The sequence below is a fragment of the Anas platyrhynchos genome, chromosome Z, assembly GCF_047663525.1.
Source record: "Anas platyrhynchos isolate ZD024472 breed Pekin duck chromosome Z, IASCAAS_PekinDuck_T2T, whole genome shotgun sequence".
Taxonomy (NCBI): domain Eukaryota; kingdom Metazoa; phylum Chordata; class Aves; order Anseriformes; family Anatidae; genus Anas; species Anas platyrhynchos.
This window is the reverse complement of record NC_092621.1, coordinates 21,684,815-21,705,674: the sequence shown is the minus strand read 5'-3', so window position 1 is coordinate 21,705,674 and position 20,860 is coordinate 21,684,815. Positions and strand designations below refer to the sequence as shown.

The 20,860-nt window shown below is 37.4% G+C and overlaps 1 protein-coding gene across 5 annotated transcripts in view; it reads right to left on the bottom strand.

Moving 5' to 3' along the window:
• The window catches only part of IPO11 (importin 11), a 93,554-nt gene that overhangs the window by 70,863 nt on the left and 1,831 nt on the right, over positions 1–20,860 (bottom strand). For all 5 annotated transcript variants that reach the window (XM_038170402.2, XM_038170404.2, XM_027446244.3 and 2 more), the window contains exons 3-7: positions 14,112–14,194; positions 13,689–13,832; positions 10,252–10,352; positions 3,896–3,968; positions 316–519 (exon numbers count right to left, since the gene is read on the bottom strand). In XM_038170402.2, coding sequence (XP_038026330.1) covers positions 316–519; positions 3,896–3,968; positions 10,252–10,352; positions 13,689–13,826 — 516 coding nt within the window. In that variant the 5' untranslated portion in view covers positions 13,827–13,832; positions 14,112–14,194. The remainder of the gene's footprint in view (positions 1–315; positions 520–3,895; positions 3,969–10,251; positions 10,353–13,688; positions 13,833–14,111; positions 14,195–20,860) is intronic.

Sequence of the window (20,860 nt, the reverse complement as noted above, 5' to 3'; positions counted from 1 at the left end):
GCAGATCATCCTCTGCTTCTTACCACAAGTTGTTATAAAAAACCATCCAAGTCATAAACATGAGTCACATTATAAAAATATTTGTCACACACAAAGTTAATAAAAATCTCAAAAACATTTCACAGAGGAATTGACTTTAAAATATTTCGTATTGTACATATAACCACCAAAGTAAGAGTTTTTCCTGCTTCAAAAGGCAGACATAGAAGTCAACATACCTGCCATTAATTCAGCACCCACTAAACACAGGGAAGCAGCAATCATATAAGACAAGCTGTTTGCCTATACTATACAATACTGCACCACATTACTTACATCATAGAAAAGCTTCCTATCTGCAGCAAGCCGTTTGGATGCCAGGGTCTTTGTAACATGATAAAAGGTAAGTAATGCTCTATGTTGCCGAAGATCATCTTGGACTTTCACAGATTCTAGAAGAGTGGGTATCAGTTCTGGCCATTGCCTCGGGCAGTCCACCCTGGCAACTTTAGCTATTAGCACAGAGATTTGAGTTGCTATCTGCAAAAAAAGAAAAAATAAATAAATACAGGTACCACAATGTCAAAATCTTTTAGAAAACAGACACCGCAGAATTTAAGTCAAATAAAACCTGAATTAAAAATAAGGTAGTACAGATTGACAGAGTTTGTGTTTTTTTTCCCCCCTTAAGCTATTTTAAAGTTTGCAGAACACAAATAGAGTGGAAAAACACTGTACTTCAATTTTATGATCAGATTAAATATTATATAAAAAGTTGAGCTCACTAAAGCTCACTAAACTGTTTAAATTTTACATAAAGATCACTCAAGCCATTTGTTCTAGAAATCATGTTAATGAAGAATCAGATACTTGGGAAGCACTTTTTAGTTAATCATCTTTTCTAGCACTTCCTACGAAAAAAAATACAGAATTCTGAATACCAATCACCCTTATTTCTGCTATCCCTGTATGTGATTTTTAACTTTTAGACAGAGACTTTCTTTCCCTCCATCTACTGGCACCTAGTCTACAACCAACAGTCCCAACCAAATAGCTCTCTCCTGCTCCAGATCCTCATAGCACAGGCCAGGGACAACTGCACCCTCCAACTTCAGTTGCTGGCACCAAACACAACAGTTTCACTATTAACTGGTACCTATCCCTTGCAGCGCACACATGCAAGAGAGTAAGATTACACCAAAAGATATCCAAGAAGGGATTTAACCTGAAAATAGGACAGACTGTAGTGATCAAGCACAGCACTTGTGCAGACATGGGTATTGACCAGCTGTGGTTTACAGGGCTGGCCCCTCCTATACACCTTCCTGCCTATTCCCCACTTCTCCCCCTAAACGTTTCTTAATAAGCTTTCATAGTTTCACATACCCTCATCCCAAATAACCCAAAACCTCATGATGTTGTTCTTTCCCAGTTCTAATCCCTTACTAAGTCCAGGTTGACTCTCTACAGAGCCGTGCCTGGAGTTCCTCAATTGTCCACCAGTCAGTGGCTGCAGACTCTTGGTGTGTGGCATTGCCTGTCAGCCCTCATCTATCAGGCTGTGTCTGTTTTCTCTTTCACACTGAAAAGGCCATTCATCAGATAACCCTAATGAAGCCGTTGTTCCCACCCTTACAACAACCACTGCACTAGAAGTTACCTTCTGATGTTATCAAACATAATTCCAGCAACTTAAGGGCATAAGAGGTAATAACCATGCCCTTTACTGCTTCCTTAGGTGTTAAACATGAAGTCTGAACACCTCCACAAAAATCTCTACAATATTCATTGCTGCCTGCTTGCTAAGAGAGCTTTCTTCAGAAAGCTGATGTCAAAGTTTGCAAAGAAAACGCAGGAGATTTATTTACTCTTAGATCAAGTGATGTTGATTGGCAGGAGGGAACAAATAAACTCTTTTCCAGATATGACACAAGGAACCTGATGTTAACACTTAGCATCAGGGATGCTAAGAGTACTTTTGTCTTGAGGTATTGGCTATTTAAGTAGAAAAAAAATCTGACATCACACTTCAAGGAGCATTTTATTTCACTGTGCCCTCCATATGTTAATATCATCAGAGGGCATGGAAATTGTGCTCCCAACATACGTTCTATTTTTTTTCTTCCCCTCCCCTTAAGTCAGAGGAAGTCATCACAATTCCATGTCTAATTCCTATATGTTGAGGTACTTTTTTTTTGTTTTCATTTTTATACATAAAACAGTTATATTTTTCCTACCCTTAATGATGCAGAAAGCACAAGGAACTGTTATGAAGTATCTGTGACTAAAAAAATGGCACTCTTGAAGAACACAAGATACCAAATTTCAGGCTTATCAGAGAAGGGACTAAATGAACATTGCCTCTGAAAAGGAAACACAAAGATACCTATAGCACAGTTTGGATGATAGGAAAGTAAGGGAAACGGACTGAAATACCTTTCTACAACTGCCAACTATGCGTGCCCCAAGAACCTTAACATCAAAGCATATTAGCAAACAATGTGCAGAATACATAACACGAAATTCCGCGTGGCTTATCTGTGGTTCATGAATCACACTGCATGCTTTGAATAAGCATCAATAAAGTCTATAAATACACTTCCAATATCACAACAACTGCCTGGGCAAACACTTAGGAACACAGTGCTGGCATAAAATAAACCCCTCCACATCTTAAAAGACTGAATCCTGACAGTGTCATACAGACACAGATAAATACATAAATTCACATTCTTATAAATAATAATAAATGTCAGTTTAAAAGGTTTAAAATAGTCACTTTAAAATGAAATATATGCTAAACTCTGCACTACCTAGTAATACCATAAGTGATGCACACATTATGGTCCAGCATGGAACACTTCATAGTTTCTTTTGGTTGAAAAAGAAACAAGTAATATTTGGTCATACTTTTACATTAAAATCGTACTTATATGAAAAATTTATCAATTCCTATGCCTACCGGCATTTAAAAAAACTATTTGAAATAAAAACTAAATTCTACTCAAACTTATCACTGCACAAATGAGTTCTACAAAGCACAAATTACTCTGATATATTGCTGTTATCCTATGAATAGCAGTAATCCCATGAAGGAATTCAAGAGTTCAGTTTTCAACTTCTATCTGCAGAATGAAAGCTTGTTTCCTGTTTAAGTTTTACCTTTTGCAAATCACATCTATGTTTTGTCTTCCAAGTTCTTTGAGACTTAACTTAAAATATTAGCTAATAACTCCATTTCAGAATCTCAATCTATGAGCAAGAACGCTATAGCAGAAGGAAGACTGATTCATCTATGCATGTTTTGAACCCCTAGCATTAGCTCTACACTCAATTTAACAATAAACCCTTATTCTAATCAAAACAGTAGCTTATTAGTCACTTTAAATTATGTAAGGCAAGACAACATCATACTGAATCTTTATCATGCTTATTTAAATTAATTAATGCTGTGATTGGACACGTGACAGCAATACTGCTTAGGCACGTTTATGCAGCAGCTTTTTCAACAGCTCATTCCTGCTACACCAACGCCACCACACTTCCGTGTATGGCTATAATAGGAGCCAGATCAAACAGAGAACAGATACATCTGAAAAAAGTAAGTCACAAAGGAGCAAGAGTAGGGAGAGGGTTATTTTTGAGCTACACCCATTCCCTGAATCATTTCACCAAGCAGCTGCATAAACATTAAGGGGCAACATGAGCTGTCACTGCAACAAAAACAAAAAAAAACAAAACAAGAAAGAGATCACACTGAATTATGATACATAGAAAAACATTCTGAGAGGCAACACATAAATTGCAACTTGTCAACTTCCTTATTATTCTTGTACACTTTGTAAATAAAGAAACCAAATTATACACCAATACAAGCATTTGCTAGGACAGTAATAATTAGCCATTCATCACTAACCTGGTTCACTGGCTCATTAAAGTTGGCAATAAGTCCAGCACGCAATGTAGTTTTTTCCTCTTCAGAAAGAGCACTGTCAGGATACAATTATTAGAATATCATTTCATTTTCAACAAAATCCAACTACTAATTCATATTCGGAATTATTTTGTCTTTATTAATGGACACAGAAACTGATCTTATTTCAGTCAAATTCAGTAGCACAAATGCTAAAAATTAGTTTTACACACCATGTTCTTGAAACTCATGTTATTTCAGCTTGATAGACTATCAAGAGCATATCCACTGTAATTCTGCTATCTCAAGGTATTTGAAAAGAGAGAGAACAGTGAAACAACCACGTCTTTATGAAGCCCTTTGAAATCAGGTTTTATTGTGATCTCTGCAAACCCAAGAGGCAAAAGACAAAGTTCACATATACAGTAGGGTACACAGCTATATTAAGGAAAAGAGCTATATAAACTGGTTGTTATTAAGGAGTTATTATACAGTTATTACTATGACAATTATAACTGAAGCATGACTTGGCCCACATATGCTAGTGGATCACAACAAAAAGGTGCTAAGAATAAGGCAATCAAATACAAAAGCAATAATCCTCTTCAACTTACTGAACTAAGAAACTACTAAAGGAAGAAAATTACATTGCTTACAGAGGGTGGACAAGTAATGAGAGAGGAACGCAGAGACACTGTCTAAGAAGCCAGGGGTCAGGTTAGGACAGCTTAAGCCCAGGTAGAATTGAATATGGCCAGGAATGTCAAGATCAACAAGAACTTCAACAAGTACATCCCTGATAAATGGAAGATTAAGGAAAACTTCCTCAAGAAGGAAATCGAAGACCTGGTTACACATGAAATGCAGAAGGCTGAGGTACTCCATGACTTTTTTGCTCTAGGAAGTGCTCTAGGCACGCCACCCAAGTTGCAGAAGGCAAAGGAAGGGGCAGGGAGAATGAGGAGCACAAGTCCATGGAACCTGATGAGATGTAACCAACAGACCTAAAGGAACCATTGGATGAAGTTTCTAAGCCACTCTCAATCATGTTTAACAAGTCGTGGCAGTTATAGCTTTGGTAGATAGGGGAAGAGCAACTGACATGCTCTGCCTGGACTTGTGCAAAGCATTTGACACTGTCCCACACAACATCCTTGTCTCCAAATTGGATCTGGCAGAGGGACCACTCCAATAAGGAATTGGTGTGCTGGATTCAAAAAGGGTGTGCTGGATTCGAAAAGTTGTAGTGAATGGTTCACTGTCCAGGTGGAGACAACTGAAGTGATAAGTGGTGTTCCTCAGGGGTCAGTATTGGGAGTGGTTTTATTTAACATCTTTGTCAGGAACATTGACTTGATTGGCATTGAGTGCACCCTCACCAAGTTTGACAATGGCACCAAGCTGTGTGGTGCAGTTGATCTGATGGCAGAAACAGATGCCATACCAAGGAACCTTGACAGGTTTGAGAAGTGGGCCTCGTGCAGTTTAACAACACCGAGTACAAAGCCTTGCACCTGGAGGACTACAGGCTCATCAATCTCACCACCGTGTCACGCAACATTAGGAAGCACATCCTCCTACAAACTATGCTAAGGCACTTGGCAAATAAGGAGCTGATTGCAAAGGAGGTGACCCTCCTCAAAAGCATGCTAAGGCTTGAGAGCTGGGCCCATATGATCTTCATGCAAGTTCAAGGCTTGCCTGCAGCAACATCACGCAACAACAAGGCCAAGTGCAAAATCCTACAATGCTGTCACGGCAATCATAAGCATGGGCTAAACAGAGAATAGATTGAGAGCAGCCCTCAGGGAAACGACCTGGGGGTTTTCGTTAAAGAGAAGCTAAACATGAGCTGACAATGTGTGCTTACAGCCCAGGACAAAGTTGGCTTTCTGGGCTGCATAAAAACTGTGGCTAGCAGGATAAGGGAGGTGATTCTCCCCCTCTGCTCTGCTCTTGTGAGACCCCATCTGGAGCACTGTATTCAACTCAGGGGCCCCAAACATGAGGACTTGGAGCTGTTGGGGCAAGTCCAGAGGAAGGCCACAAAGATGATCAAAGGGCTGGAGTACCAGTCCTGTAAGGACATGCTGAAGGAGTTGGGGCTGTTCAGCCTGGAGAAGAGAAGCCTCCAGGGACACCTTGCAGCAGCCTTCCAGTACCTAAAGGGGGCCTACAGGAAAGTTGAAGATGTACTTCTTACAAGGGTGTGTAGTGATAGAGCAAGCAGGAACAGCTCTAAACTTGAATAGGGTAGATTTATATCATATATTGGGAAGAAATTCTTTGTACTGTGAGCACAGTGAAGTGCTGGCACAAGTTGCCCAGAGAATCTGTGGGTGCCCCATCCCTGAAAGGGCTCAAGGCCAGACTGGATGGGGTCCTGGGCAATCCGATCTGGTGGAAGGTGTCCCTGCCCATGGCAGGGGTGTTGGAACTAGATGGTCTTTAAGGTCCCTTCTAACCCAAACCATTCTGTGATTCTATGATTCTACAAAATGCAAGGAAAAGAAGTAAGGACAAACTGTAAGCCATAAAGGTCAATTTTCACTCAAGTAAAGCTTTAAATTATCTTTATGCTTCTTTATGAGTTCAGGTTACAAAATATTGTATCACTCCCCTACTGCTCCAGACTTCTTATGAGCCACATAACTCCTTTTAATTTCTGGACAGGAAAAAATGCTTTCCAAAATTCCTTGGTGGTATTTGATTATATAACGAGGAAAAAGAAATGCTCTTTTATTTACTGATGATACCCAGAAATCTGTTTCTTGCATACATCAGTCAAAATTATTTAGGAATTTTTTTACTTCATATCGCTATGATTTAGATGCATGCATTCAATTATCACATCTCAAATGAAGTCTAGTAGCTAGAAACAGAGATTAAACACACCGACAATACCACTTCCTGTTGTCTGAAATCAGTTGCCAGTCTGTGATACTAACCCACACTTTCTACATACTAACTGCATAATAAGCCTTATTTTCAGAAATAATTTGAAAGAAAAAAAAAAAGGACTCATAGAGATGAACTCCTCAAATACAAAAGCTTATGACAAGCAAAGTCATCAAATAGTAAGTACAAGAATTTAAGAAACTAATTAGGATTCAAGTAGTATAGTGCATTTTTATGTGATTTATATAAGTCAAGTAGTCTCTAGCCGCTACAGGAGGATAGAAGAATTTACCATATAGCTAATCCAACAGTGACATCTGCTGGACACTGAAGCCCCAGCTACATATTCACCTACTGCAGTGTTAGTTGAGACGTAACGGTTGAAAACCGTATCTTTATCCTCCTTTATTATATTGCAAGAAAAACCCACAACTCCATAATGAAGTTGTAGGCAAACCAGAAATTAGGAAGAATGCATGTTATTCAAAAAATTGTTTCTCCTCAGCGCTGAATCACAAACAAAAAAATAAGATCTTTGGCAGAACAATTTTAAACTCTAAGTTGTACACTTCCACAGTTTGCAGTTTCAAAGTTTTTGATCTTCTTCCAACTAGTTCATAAACCGGAAATATGAATCTGAAGATACTTATTAGTGTTAAAACAAAAATATTACACAAGTTGCTGCCAAAGTAATCAAATCAAAGAATTAAGTCCACAAAAGACAGAAATAGAAATTCTCTGTGAAATCAGAAGTATTTCCAGGAAAATGAAATCCTAATACCGTTCAGATTAAAGAAGTCTTTTCTAAAGAAGCTAAAAGTGTGCAAAATTGTAAGATAAGGAAGCTGGTAACACTTCCAGAAGACAGACCAAATTGTGCCTGAAAACAGGCCATTACAATACTAGACTCTCTCCTGTAGCAACCTGCAGAGACTGCCTGAGAAGAACAGGAGAAAGAATGCCCATCTCTAAATATACTCACCCAAAAATGCTGATTTTCGTCTAAGGCAGGTAAAGAATGAGTAGCATGAGTAGGATAGATAGCAGTTGTGCATGTGTGCAAAAAGCAAAATATTTCAGAAGGTTCAATTTCTTTTAAAAAAATAGTTTGTATTCACCCTTCTGTAACTATGTATTTTATTATAATGAAACACTCAACCACTGTACTCTCCAAAGAATTCATGATCTCAACTTGTTATATATTTTCCTGCCTTGTAGTAGTAGCAGTTGTGAAACCACAAACGCACAGAAGTAGGGTAAAATTAGTCCTGCTAGATTGAGAGAAAACTAACTTCAACACACTTGTACAACAGAGGCATTTAATTCGTTGTGAAAGTTTTTACAGATTCAAGATTTCCCACAAGTATACAAATATTCTAGACTAGCAGTCTTAAAAGGATCCTTCTTTAGCTGTTTTACTAAAGCTACATGAAGAGGTGATTTATCCACAAGAACTCTTTTAGTTCTGACAGTTCTTCAATCTATGCACCATCAAATTTGGCAAACTGCAGCAGTGTCAATAGTACAATGTTTTCAACCAAACAGCCGAGGAAGATCAGAGCAAGCTTGAACATACTACCATGTATGGACAAGTGAGAGCTGCTGCTATGAGAGATGAGCTGAAAGATGAGAATTATGCAAGGACACAAAAAAAAAAAAAAAAAGCAACCTGTTGAATGTAACTTCCAAAAATCACAGTATCCAAAACACAACTGCATCAAAGAACAATTGACTGAGAAATTGCCACCAAGAACAGTATTTCTCAAAATGATTTCAACATATTCAACAAAAAGAAAACTGATCTGTGTGAGCACAAAATACTGGCAACATGTCCCATACAAGAAACTGAAAAAGACAATTAGAATAGAGTTAGAAATGGGCAGTGTGAAAATCTAACGTGGATTTACTCCATTCAATCTTTAATAGTAACTAATGATTTTTTTTTAAATTAAATTTGCAACAGTAAAAGTATATTGAAAGATTGTTACTCATTTTCTACCTCAAACAAAAAGATTGCAGTCATTACTTCTGCAGGAAATTAATCATTGGCTTCTAGGCCAGTGCTACTAATATCTATCTTAAAAAAGGTAACACATTGGAACAATGTATTTTAACTGTTTTGACTAATACTTGTTAAGTAAGCAGCAGTAACGTAAACAGCATTATCGTGTAACTTTAACCATGCCAAAGACAGTATTTTCCTCTCGAAAAAGAGAATCTGCTTGCATATGTTTTTCAATCATATACTACTCCACCTATACAAAAATTCCAGTGCTTCATGTAATAATAGAATACCACATTATTTGAAGTGTCCTGTAGGTAAAGAATTTCACCACTTTACCCTCATACTGCCACATAAGCTTGGTGGATCTTCAAAAAAGCTTACAGTGCAAAGCAAATTACACTAAACTACCTCACACAACATAATGGAAACCATGCCATACTCTGAGTTCTAGTTTTTCTTCTTACTTTACAGTTATATTCCATAAAAACTAGACCTGAAAGTCCTGTTTACACCCTACACAACCTGACACTGATGTTTCACCTATCGATATCATTAGCACCTAAAAGCCAGACTTAACACTTCCAGGTCTGTCATAGCTCCCGAAAAAATAAAGAAAATTGAAACCCTTTTAAAATTATATCTACCTTTAAAGGAAAAAGAAAATAACCCCACGGAGAGCAGTGACAAGTATATAGCTCTATAGTTACCACAGATTATAATGCCACTCCAAACTTTTAAGTAAATGCTCAAGAATACTGGCTAGATTTTTAGTTTCTTTGGAGAATTTTTTATCATGCATTATCAGAACAAGAAAAAAGAGGACCAGAACTTTCTATCATGACAGCTACTGCCTCTTTCTCACATAAAAGAGAACAAGGGGAAATGGGATCAAACTAAAAAAGGGTAGATTTAGATTAGACATCGGGAAAAAGTTCTTTACTCAGAGCGTTGTGAGGCACTGGAACAGGTTGCCCGGAGGAGCTGGGGATGCCCCATCCCTGAAAGTGTTCAAGGCCAGGCTGGATGGGGCTCTGGGCAACCTGTTCTAGTGGAAAGTGTCCCTGCCTATGGCAAGGTACTTGGAACCTAAACCATTCTATGATTCTATATCTTCAATAAGAATTCTGAATTAATGTGTCTCAAATAACCTCTCCAAGAAACCTCCTACCTGTCACATGTGATAATCTAGGCCGTAACTTTATAAAACTTATATAACTTCAAAATCTGACATCTATGAAATAAAACTTGTAACTCAGTTTATGAGAGTAAAATAAACAAAATTGTAAGAAGAAATATGAAAACGGCCTGATACATTAATGATCCCCAATATTGAAATGTTCTATCAATTTCACTATAAATTCCAAAGAAGCTGCTATCAGCCAAGAAATATACTGTTTTCCAGTTGGGTAAGTAACAAAACCTACTGTAGGTTAAGTGCAGGAAAACTAGAACTTACTGTGGTGCAACTCGTCTCCAATAGCGATCAATTCCATTTTTAAAGTACAGCACAGCTAACCATCTGACATTCACATCCAGGGTATGATTTGTGAAGATGTTCTGTTTAAAAAAATAAGTTAAAAGTTATTCAGCATGACACTCGCAGGATAGAAGTTGTATAAACATAAGCACTGGTATATGTATAAATACACATACCTCTGTATATTCGGTTGTATATAAGCAAAATGCATAGTCAGCACTTGACAGGCAAGTGAAATAATGTGTTAAAAACTATTTTCAAAAGATTACAGAAATGCTTAGCACTAGGTCTAATAATTTATAAGAAAATAAGCCCGCTGTATAGTGTAAGGATAGTTCTAATCTTGTCTGGCTGAGCAGGGAACGTAATAGCAATAACTACTAGCATCAACCAGTTATTACTTTTTTCTTTTTTTTTTTTTTTTTTTTTTTTAACAAAACAGATGGATTCTGGCTGCAGTAAAAAAGTATTCTGTATCATGCAGATTTCTAAAATCTTTCAAGAAATTTCTTCATTATCTTGACCCATGCCAAGAACCTTCCTAACTACCAATATGGTAGACAGAAAAACAGTGACCTGGTAGGAGAGCAACTCTCAAACTTGCCTACGCTTATTCTTGAAAATAATGATCAATATCTTCTGCTGCTAGATATATAGGTATCTGTGTATATACTTATACATACATATATTCACACACACACAATACATACATATACGCACAAATGCATGCAAACACATTCGGGTATTATATTTATATGCCATTGTAAAATTAACCAATTGGGAAAAGCTGAAATAAATGATGGTTACTGAAACTTAATACAGGTACTACCCTGGATAGCAGCTCTCCTACTGTTTTACAGCTGTGTCCATCATTCCCTTAAAAAAAATGGTGACTACACTAGATGGTTTCATTTTGAGGGTGTGAGACATTACTCTCTTCTTTGGGCAATAAACAGGCATGAGCTCAGTGGTCTTATTTTATAGTGCACTTAAATTAGTTAGCTTCAGAACTCTACTAAAACACAAGGTTTCAGGTCAGAAGATCCTGCTACAATTGGGTGCCAGGTTTGATGAAGTTAAAAAATACACTCTTCAAAGAGCTGAGGACTATAGAAACCTAAGATCATCAAGCAACACACCAAAAAAGCCACAAACCCCAATCACTACAAAGCAAACACATGCTAACAAAGGTATCAGTTCAAAACTAGCAACCTTAAGAAAAATAACAAAAAGGTTGTAATTTCTGTTACAGCATTACAGCTACAAGACACCACAAACTCATACAACTGGTAAAGGACAAAGGTTGCTTTTCAAAACAAGTGTTCTAACTCTGACTTTTCATCTTTGTTCTTCAAGAGAGGTACATTAGCACCTTCAAAAAAGCATAGAAATATATATTAACATCTCCACTGTGTATAAAAGGCTATAGATTCAGATATGTTTCACTGTGAATTATGGTTTTCTGTCTTGATCATCCCATAAGAGATATCTGACATTAAGTACTTACATTACTCCCCTGTCCCATAGGGATTAGCTGTCTTACCCACTCTCCATTTACAGCCACCTGCTTCACCCCTCAAGACCTCATTTTCAGCTCCACTAAGAAGGTACCAGCTACCTTCTCCTTTAGACAGTTGAATTCCCATAATCAAGTTAAACAAAGTAGAGATTCTCCACTTACATTTGGTTTGGAAGATTACTGTTTACTTTTTACACTTGACGAAAGGCTCATGCATCCCCAAACAGGTCTACTTAATCACATTAAAATGATCAAATCCTGTTAATTCTATTAAATGCCTCAGTTTTTGTCCTGGTTTCAGTTAGAACAGAGTTAATTTTCTTCCTAGTAGCTGGTAGAATGCTATGTTTTGGCTTAGGATGAGAAGAGTGCTGATGACACCCCGATGTTTTAATTGTTGCAGAGCAGTGCTTATACTGAGCCAAGGACATCTCAGCTTCTTGCTCTGTCCTGCCAACAGGCAGGCTGGGGGTGCAGTAAGAGCTGGGAGGGGACAGACCCAGGACAGGTGACCCAAACTAGCCAAAGGGGTATTCCATACCATCTGACGTCATGCTAAACAATATTTAGGGGTGGCTAGTCAGGGGGAGGGGGCCGGATTGCTAGGGGTTAGGTTGGGCATCGGTCAGCAGGTGGGGAGCAACTGCATTGTGCATCACTTGTTTGTACACATTATTAGTAGTAGTACTATTATCATCATCATTATTATTATTATTTGCCTGTCTTATTAAACCGTCTTTATCTCAACTCAGGGGCTTCTCTTTCTATTTCTCTCCCCCATCCCAGAGAGGGAGGGGGGAGGGTGAGCGTACAGCTGTGTGGTGTTTAGCTGCTGGCCGGGTTAAACCACAACAGTTTTTAGCCATTATATCTAAAACTCCCACCAACTTCAATTACAGCTGTGAGTGCTCATCATGTCCACCACCTGAGCTCTAAGGTAGTAATGCTCAGAAAACAATTCCGAGTCAGAGGCTATTTCTGCTGTTTCTTTCAAGAATATCACTACAGAAACACTAAGCAGCAGGTAAAACTGAATTTGGCAGCTCAATCTCTCTTCCTAAATCCTGACTTGTTTCAACTTTTCAAACAAGGGGGTCTGCGGAAAACAACGTCACCATACAACTCTGTCATTGGGTCCACTGAAGGCAGATGTTTGTAGAAAAAGCAGTTTATCTGCATGTTTTTTTTTTAAGACTGTATAGTTAATATAAACACATACACAAAGGAATACAAGAACAACACTTAAATTCTGAGCATCTTCTCTGAAACTGTTTGGTCTCCTTCTTAGAGTATGTTTCCATCACCTTGCAACATGCTAATGCATCTGTTTCATCGACAGCAGTGGAACCTTCACAAGTTTTCATCCTCCTGGGAACCTTACTACCAGCCAGTCAGGTAATCTCCCTGGAAGTCCCTCTCTGCTGATAAGGAAACCAATCTAACATGAGAATTAAACTCAGTACACTGAAAAGCATGGGGATTGTTTCTTCTACAAAAACCATCATAATACACCACCTCTACAATAAAGAAAAAGGTGTATTTCCTCACCATATACAACTGTCACCACCTCCTGGGGTGGTAGAGGCAATTTCTTTGGCAATCGCCTTCTGTTATCTGCAGTTCACAAGCGGACAACAACAGGTTTAGCACTAAAGGCCCAATCATTCATGATGCTAAAAGACAGACTTCCTCCTGTTTGTAAAAAACTGGGAAAAGAATCTGCTTTAAGACAGTGACAGCAATGCTTTGCATGGCATAGTGTACAGATACCAGCACCTGGGCCATGACAGCTAAGAGCCTTCCTCAGCTAGACATCACTGTTCAACAGCATTCTAAAAAAAGTCACATTCAAATTTACTCACAATGTAAGTAATACCACTGTTGCAGTGTAACTTACCAATAAGACTGAATAAAAACCTGGTTGCGTCTCCCACTGCTTCAGTTGTTCCTCAGCGGGTTTCAGTACTGCAGTATCTTGACTAGTAGCTTGCGTCAAGACTTGCAAAACAATAGTGCTTGCACTGTTGAGATCCATGAAAATCTGAGAACATTTAAAAAAAGGAAGAAAACCACTTAAAAGAAGACAGCAAATACAGACAAGTAATTGCCATGTGTTTTATCTAAACAACCGGCACTAACTTTTCACTAGACTACACTGTGTATGGTAACATCACACCCACTCACATGCAGTATCAAGGTATAGAAGTGATTAAACTATTCTGCTTTCAGAAAATCCTCCACAAACCTGAAGTCTATCACTACAAGTATATTTACTAGATTTGAGGAATTAGGGAAAATATTTTGATTTTAAACTGGTTACCTCTCCTGTGAAGCACAGCAGACAGAGCAAAATTGCAAGTCACGATAAACTTCAGCTCCAAGCAAGCAACACCATGGGGTTAACTGAAACAGGAAAAGATGCAGTATTAACACTTCATTTCCAAAATAGTTTTTCCTCAAAAGAAAAACAGATCCATTTCTAACAGTTAAATTTCATCATTCAAACACATAGACATTTTATATCTACTTTAAAAAGGATGAATTGTGGAATCCTATTCAATTAGAGTTCTCAAAGAAATTGAATTTTCCTCAACATATTTGTATTTCTTTATTATCTGTTTAGCATCAGATTATAATCAGATGAATTGAGAGTGCCAATTGCCTAACTTACAATACAAATACATTCTTACGATCTATAAAGACAAACCAGAACATTGCCCTCCAAATAGCACAGAGAAGACAATGACTGTAGGAGAAGAATTAGAAAAAATTGAAGAGAAACATACACAAAAACTACTGCAAAATCTGACAATTAACAGAACTGGTTTTCTGTCTACAAAAACCTCCATTTATAATCTATGTAACCTTATTGTAACACAAAAACATGTTAAAGTATTTCTATACTTAAGTTTTCCAAATAAAGAAGCAAGCACAGTTCATTTCTCTACTACAAACAGGTATGAAAATCTGTTTTTGTTCAAAATTGAAAAAAGTTTCAGTCCAATTTCACCAAAACAAAACAACAAAAAAAAGGCAGAAAATTGTTACAGTGTTAGTAAGAACGCCAGAGAAATCAAACCTTATTTTGATGCAGGTGTAAAATTTTCTGTTGAAAAAACAGAAAGCACCCCAACACCAAAACAAAAAAGATTAAAGATTTGTTATCCCAGAAATATTCCTGCACAATTAAATGGAAAAAAAAATCTAAGAATTCACAATATATGTATATCTCCAATCTTCCTTAATGATAAAAAGACAAATTTAAAGGTTTTAGGGTTGAAGAACATACCTTTGCATACTTTCAAGAATACTAACCACTACATCATCTCTTTACAACAGTAATTGAAAAGAAGCAAGGAATCTTCTGTTTTATACTTGCCATGTGATACATCTTTTTATGTCTCTGCTTTTACTGCCCTACAAAAACAATTTACTTATTTCTTCTTAATTACTCTTACCATTTAAGCCTTTATCAGCTCACAGATTCTCTAAAGGTTTCTTAAGATTACAAGACCTTCACATAACTTTACACATTCAAATTCTAAGCTTGCTCCTTAGAAGGCCATCAATTTCCATGGAACCAAGACCCTGATGCACACTGTAAAATCGAGCTGGGACTGGTTTGCACAGAACCAAGAAACAAAGTCAAGGTAAAACTTGGGTGTTATACTAAAAGTCCTGCTAGGTTCATTTTTCCATCAAAAGTAATCATGAAATGATAAACCTGTAAATGATCTTGTAGACATGACAGTAAGACAACATATTTAGGTGCTGTATCATTTATTTTTCTCCCTTTCAGGGAGTATTTTGGTATCTTGAGTACCCTATGCTGTCTGCCTGCATCACTGCACAGCCAAAATTAACCAGGAAGCAGCAAGACAATGTCAGCACATAAAAACACTGGGTTAACTCACATGGATCACAATAGGAACCTTATATCGCACAGCACAAAGAACTTGAGTAAAACAGACACACAAGCAAAGCTGTAGTAAAAGATAACATTCAGATTTTTCTGGTATAAACACCGCAGTGCTAAAGTATGTCTATTATAGCTAACAGAATTTCAGAGAACCTATAAGAAAGGTAGTGAGGGAAAAGAATGGAGGAAAATAAATGGGGGTAAAACGTCCGAAGAAGTAGATGTAGAATTTGCACATAAGACAAGAACATATCTCAATTCCTACAAGATCAGAACTATTATTCATATTTTAAGTGATTTCATTTATTTCCATTTAAAAGTCAAACTATCTGCTTTCCAAAAGAAATACATTCTCATCTTACACCAGCAAACAGAACCTGATAAAGTATAATTTTGGAGCACCTAATCAACTAAAAAAATTGCTAAACATTAGTTTTAATTGTGAGGTGAAAGACAAAATGACAATTTCTGAAAGTTAACAGGCTTGCAGTGTGTACATGCCTAAGCAAAATGTTACATAATTTCTTAAATTCCAAATAACTTTATTTTAAGCTTTTTGCTGAACCATGTTCTTCAAAGAATGATTTGCACAGGAAAACTGCACGTGTCAACAGCAATTTTGTGGCACATATCCAGATACTTGCTGTAAACATCCATTGCAAGTACATGGAAAAAATCATTAATGAACTTTTATGTAACAACTGATTTTTCACTAAAAAACTAACATAATGTTTGATAAACAAAACTGTTTCTCAGCTACATGTGAATTGAATGCATAAAAGGAGTGGGTTTTTTTTGTCTCTTCCCCCAGGGAACAGTGCTGTTAATAAAGCTTCACATAATTCATCAAGAACAGCTGTCATTAGGTAACTTGCTTATTGAAGTTATTGTAATACAAACAAAAACCTACAAGGACGTTTTTCTTTTTCTGATTTCAAAATAATTACCTGACAGATCTAAAGATGTTAAAAAAAATCAAAGAAGTATTTGCAAAGTTTCTTTTTTGATAATGCTTTTCATTATTCAAGAAGTCTGCATTTTCACTTAAAAAAAAAATGGGGCTCAATCCTAGAACAACCTTAGCAGGTCAGAACAAAAAATAATTTAACCCATTATTCTATCTCTGACAAAGACCATCCTGGATGCCCAAGTGAGGACACTGGAATATGACAAGCTTTCAGTAATATTTCTGAAAAATACTCTCCCATCCTCCAGAAGATTATGGTTCAAGGACTTCCTAGAAGCAGGCCATTTGAATTTAACAGCCCTCAGTTCTTCCACAAATTTACACTGTTGTTTTCTGACCCCATGTAGACGATATCCCTCAGACAACATTGAATGAGGCTGTCATAAGCGAAATTGAAGACAAAATTAAACTTTGCAGCTTAAGCTAATCACAAATAAGTTATGCCTATAGAAAAAGTTATGATCACTAAAGTAAAGAGTACCACGCTGTGCTTACCCCTGCACCCCTTAAATGCTGGATGCTGGAGGAGGGTGGGGAAAATGCATAAATTTTTATTTGCATCAAGTTCCCCCGTTGTTTCCACACCACACTACCAGGCAACTAAGGGTGCTGGGCATAAAAGAGCAAGCAGAACTGCAAGCTGGTGCTTCTTCAGTAGTACTGGTTTGTGGCAGCTGGAAGTATTCATCCAACTGCAGTTTTAATAAAGAAACATTGACAGCTATTAGGAGATCCATGATCTATATTACGATGCTTAACAGTACTCTAAGAATGAATGAGTACCCTTGTTTAGGGATGCCCCTTTTTGAATGAAATGGAAAACTTTGATTTTTATGAGAAAAGGACATGTTGCTAATACCAATCTTAACACTAGAAAAGTACTTTTCATTTAAATTTAAAAAAAGTTAAATCAATTACCAGATTCAGATACAGGAAAAAAAAAAGCATGCCTTCAAGATGACTTCAGCATTCCTTTAAGCTAGTGAACTTTCAACTACAAGCAATTCCTAAAAGGAAAAAAAATCCTGGGTATATCACTCTTTTTATTATTATTATTATTTCTGCCTCATAAAGAAATACTTCAAACAAACTTATATATTAAAACAGAGCCAATTTAAAAATCAGCCCCAAAAGGGAGACGTACTTCCCTTTCCACCACACCCTCCCAGCTCCCTTTCCTCTTGTTTTTGTCTTTCCACTCCCTTCTTTTCACCATCTCTCACCCTCACTTTTGGTAAGCCAGCTGAACTCTACTCATCCAGAGAACCAAAAGTTGTTTTTCCATTTTTTTTTGTGTGTTTTGCAAGGTTACTGTGTCAAGTCACCTGACCACACTGTTCAGCAGACACCCAAAGGGGCTACGGGAGGTTGGAAGAACACAGGACTTCCAGCAATGGCATCAATCCATTACAGGCTCTGGTTTTAACAGGAAATTTCAATTCTGATTCAAAGGTCTCTCCTAACATTCCTTTCCCAAAAACAACTTTATTTTCAAGAGAAATCCTATCTCCTGCATGCACTCTGTAAATATGATCAACCCAATTAGCACATTAGCTCCTATCTCAGGTGTTAGTGGATCCTCCCAGAACAGAAACTTTTACGGCTGTCAGTGCAGAGATGCTTTTGTGCTATCAGCTCCTGCAGACGGGACCCAGCCAGGTCTGGTGCTTAGCTGACAGTTAAAGCTTTGCATACCATAAAAACACAAGACAGAAAAATTTATACTCCCTCCAACCATGCACGAGCTTAAGTACATAATATAAAGGTACCTATTTTTAAAAAATATATTATTTCAAACATTTTCATTAGATAAATAGAACAAATACATTAAATCAGAGATTGAATTAACAGTGGAACACAGCTGGATTGCATTAGGACGACGAAAGCCCCAACAAACCACAACTTTAGGAATTACATAAAAGCTGAAGCAGGGCTATTCCAGGTCAGACCACTTTTAAAACAGGAGGTGCAAAAGTCTTTTCTGTTGCACAGCAAAAAACAAGGGACATGGGTTACATCACAGATGAGTTACACCACAGGAACAAGGATTTTCTCCATAGTCTGCTGAGTACTTCCAGTACCCAATTCATTGTTAAACAAGTTCTACAAGACGTGCTAAAGGTGAAACACATGAGGCAAGTATTAAATACCTGTTATCTTTTGGGTACCTTCACAGCCATGCCAGGTGCATAGAAACATTGGTGGAGTCTATCTACATTACAAACACCACTTTCTTAGAAGACAGACAGGGGCTGCACTTTTGAGTAGTAGAAGATAGAATTTCCAAGCTTGATCACTGGGTAAAGCTTAGCATTTCTGACCTCTACACCTAATCTCAGAGCTTGTTTTCAAAATAAGCAGTGAGCAACTACAGCAGCACTTGTTGCTTTCTGCTGCTTTTCTGTGGTTCATACCCATTGCTATCACAACAAAGCAGGAAGCACATGGGGATAAAAAGAAAAGAAATCCCTTCAGCTGAGGGTACTGAACATCTTACAATTGCAAATCAAAGCATGGGTTTATTGCCATATCAGAGTTTCTGCTTGTATGAAGGAAGTGAACCTAACCACATACAAGAAGGAAACCCATTCTCGACAACCGTACTGCGCATGCACAGACCTGAGAGAGCAGCATATTCCCCGGCTTACATTGAAATAAAAAACTTTACTTACACCTAGAAAATATATAACACATCAAATGCAACCCCTCAGCACAATGAGCCAGCGGTGTCTTGAGACACTGAGAAAACCAATGCTGTCTTCTCATTCTTACCTTCCAGTGCTCAGCACTTCTGTTCCCACTCACCAACTCCTACATCTCCTTTCCCTTGCAAAAATCCAGGATCCACTTTTCCTGTTTTACCCTCCACTCTCTTTGTAAGAAAACACACATACAAGTAGTTCTCTTCAAACAACAGTCCTAGTATCTTTAATGTTCTGCCATCATGTTTTCCCTTATCAGTCAGTCCTCTTAATAGAGACTAAAAGGTATACAGGTATTTTTCCCATGACACTGACACACATCTGAATTTTAGAATCACTCATCAATTATGAAAACAAAAAAAAAGAATAACTACGTATCTGCAAGGGAACAAACCAAAGATTTCATTTGTAAATGCCTATAAACTTCACTTTTTTGAACTTCAAAGAATGCAGTATTCATTCATATCCCAATAATTAATTCTGTACACTTGTTATTTTTTGTTAATTCCATAAATTCTTTTCCACCATGATGAGGTGTAAGAACGGATCCAGTTACGATCCTCTGAAATTGGTTAAAATATTGCACAAAATACATAGTGTTATCACTGAAAATAATGCAAACTACATTCTGGGCTACTTTAAGAGGGACACGGTAAGCAGCTCTAAGGGTGTTATCATTCTCTTCTATGCAGCAATATGTGAGACTGCTTCTAGCACACTGTCTTCAGTTTTGCCATCATTGCTCTCCCTTTCCCCAGTTCAAAGAAAAAAGTGCAGAAATTGGAAAGCCTGGAGTTACTAAGATGATTGGGGTCTGACTTATGAAGAGATGTTGAGGACTTGTTCAGTCAGTGAAGCAGAGCTAAGTGATGACTTAAAAGACACCTACAAATAACAAACAACCACCTGAAGAGCACTTTCAAAGAAGACAGAGGCAAACTCTTCCGGTCAATGGCAGGTGATAGATTAAAGCTACAAACTGCAGCTTGGGAAGTTCAGCAAGAAACTTAGGACTGACTGTTTTTCAGCACATTTATTTTGAGGAAAACAGGAAAAAAAAAAGTTTCTATTCTGACATGCCACAAGAACCAGTAACGGGACACCTTCTAAAAAAAGCAAACAAACAAAAAAAACAAGTAACATAAAAGCTAGCATCTGCAGCAATATTCACATGGCATTAGCAATGCTTGTAAGGATACGGTCAATTTCAGGAACAGCTGGTAAACATTCCAATGTCTCTCCATCATTCTATAAATTTTCCTATGAGCCTCTTTTCCTAAGATTATAGTACCTGTATCAATCATGCCAGATGTTAGTAATTCTACTGAGCAGTAAAAACAAACAAACAAACTACCACTATTCTGAATATTCTGGGTATTTCTAGAATCATTAACAACTACACTAATGAACACAATCACTACAAAGATTAACATTAGTCATTATTAAGACTTTCAAAAACAGTAGCTTTTTTATGCAAATAA